The sequence below is a fragment of the Echinococcus granulosus genome (assembly GCF_000524195.1).
Source record: "Echinococcus granulosus chromosome Unknown EG_S00082, whole genome shotgun sequence".
NCBI lineage: Eukaryota > Metazoa > Platyhelminthes > Cestoda > Cyclophyllidea > Taeniidae > Echinococcus > Echinococcus granulosus.
Genome location: NW_020170462.1, coordinates 315,422 through 317,416, shown reverse-complemented (window position 1 = coordinate 317,416; position 1,995 = coordinate 315,422). Strand labels below are relative to the sequence as shown.

The window sequence follows — 1,995 nt, the reverse complement described above, 5'->3', positions numbered from 1 at the left end:
GTTTAGCAAATCGTCACAACTCTACTGAATTAGGCGGCGGTTCTACTTATGTTTAGTTAGTAACACCCCAGCATAGTCTTAACTTTTTTCCTTTTGTGATTTTCCCCTCTTTTGTCTACGATGAGGTATAGGCAGGCCCGTTTTCTACTTCCCTTCTCCACCTTAAATTTGCATAATTTATTTCATATGGATCAGCTTTTTTCCCTTAAAAACGTACAAAGCAATTTAGCCAGTTGAGGATCATTAATGGCCCGTTATTTTTGCTTTTCTTTATTAACCAAATATCACACGAGAGCAAGTCTGTCCATTTAAAGTACAGGAGGGACAAAGAAAAGATGAAAGATGTGATTCTTGGCTATCCTGACCCATTTCATCTGTGCGCTTCACAAGTCGTCATATCCCATTGTCTCGCCCCCAACCTACCCTCCTCGATCTGCTTAGCAAATCTGCTTAAATAGGCAGCCGTGCTACTGACATTTACTTTGTAGTATCTAAACAGAGGCTTGATTTCTCTTTTGTGGGAATTTTATTTTCTTTCATTTCCAAGGAATAAAAGGAAGGGTTTGTGCTTTTATCCTCCGCCTTGAATTTACATTATTTATTTCATCCGGAGCAACTTTTCTCCTCCCGAGAGCACAAAACAGATTAGTCATTCGATGTTTATTAACAGCTTTTTTATTTATTTCTTGTTTTGATGATATATCACACAAAAACAAATCTGGTCATTTATAATAAAGAAGGGAAATAGAAAGAAACTTAAGCGGCGTGTCTTTTGACGAACCGCACGTTATCAGTATGACAAGGGATTCGGTATTTCGGTTATAATTTTCTTGTCATCTGAAAAAGTAAAACAAGCAATAAAAAAATTTTTCCGCTTTTTTTAAATTCCTAAGTAGATCTACCTTCAAATCGCTGTGCCTTCTCCCGTTTGCTACAAAATCGTTCCTTGAGTTGATTCAAGAAATCCGGCCTCACCTCAAGGTTGTGAATGCTAAAAACGAAGTGGAGGAGTGTTAATGACTGCCGTATTTGTCTTGACGATAAACAGTAAGGTGCCTACTCGTTTGCATTCTCGTCAAACTCCACATCGTCCAGGTCGCGTGAAACGCTGTCCAAGAAGGTACGTAGACTGTCGTTCTCACACCCGTCCATGGTACGTAAGGCGAAGGTGGCGCGTTTCAGGTCCTCCGGATAAGTCGCCTCGTCCATCAAAACGACACGATAGCTGACATCGAGATTGTAATCCAGGATCTCTGAGGTCTCGAAGTCCTCGTAGTCGTCGCCGAAGGGACTCATTACACATAGGGCCACCTTTTTTGTCCAAACAATAAATGTGTTAAGGCGGATGCGGTTTACTATTAAAAGGTAAATGGGAAGGTTGACTTAAAATTCCCTACTTGTATTCGATGTCTGCTTTAACACTGTTTTACCTGTTAATAAAATTGGGAAGCGGTAGCCTAGATGTGCGGCTTTTTGGTTTTTTTAGGGAGTAAGGAAAAGAGTACTTGACATTCACTTGTTCACTTGATCCCATTTTCACAATGTGTAGTGAGTAGGCAGCTGTAAATGCCCAGGTTTAAAAACGAACCTACAAAATTGCATTTCTTATTGAAAGACTGTCGCTTTCTATGGCATGATTAAGTGAGAGAGGTTTTTTTGCAGAAATGTCCCTAATTTTGTGCAAAATTATTCTCCACCTTTTTGATCAATGCGAGAAAAGTATCGTTTCAACAGCTACTGACCGACAACCTCGATCAGCCAATCAGAGCTCAGGATTATGTCAGAATCTCACCCCTGGTCACAGTGGCGAGGAAGGTAAAGTGGAGGGAGTTTAGCGCGTTTGTAATATCTAGTATTTGAAGCTAGAAAAACTGTTCCACAATTATCCAAAAATATTTCAAAAAACGAACCAAGACTTTTCCTTCAGAACCATTCTCTATTTACCCAAGTAGGAGGTTCTCACCACCGACAAAAAACTTCCTCCCTTCTTCAAAC

General features: G+C 40.0%; 1 protein-coding gene across 1 annotated transcript in view; it reads right to left on the bottom strand. All coding sequences in view use genetic code 11, as the record gives it.

Moving 5' to 3' along the window:
* Positions 1-790: 790 nt before the first annotated feature.
* EGR_07628 (Bestrophin-1) overlaps positions 791-1,995 on the bottom strand; it is a gene marked incomplete at both ends in the record, with an annotated part of 4,861 nt that continues 3,656 nt past the window's right edge. The window contains 3 exons of the mRNA XM_024496877.1: positions 791-837; positions 903-991; positions 1,061-1,311. Of these exons, the coding sequence (XP_024348733.1) occupies positions 791-837; positions 903-991; positions 1,061-1,311 (387 nt within the window). The remainder of the gene's footprint in view (positions 838-902; positions 992-1,060; positions 1,312-1,995) is intronic.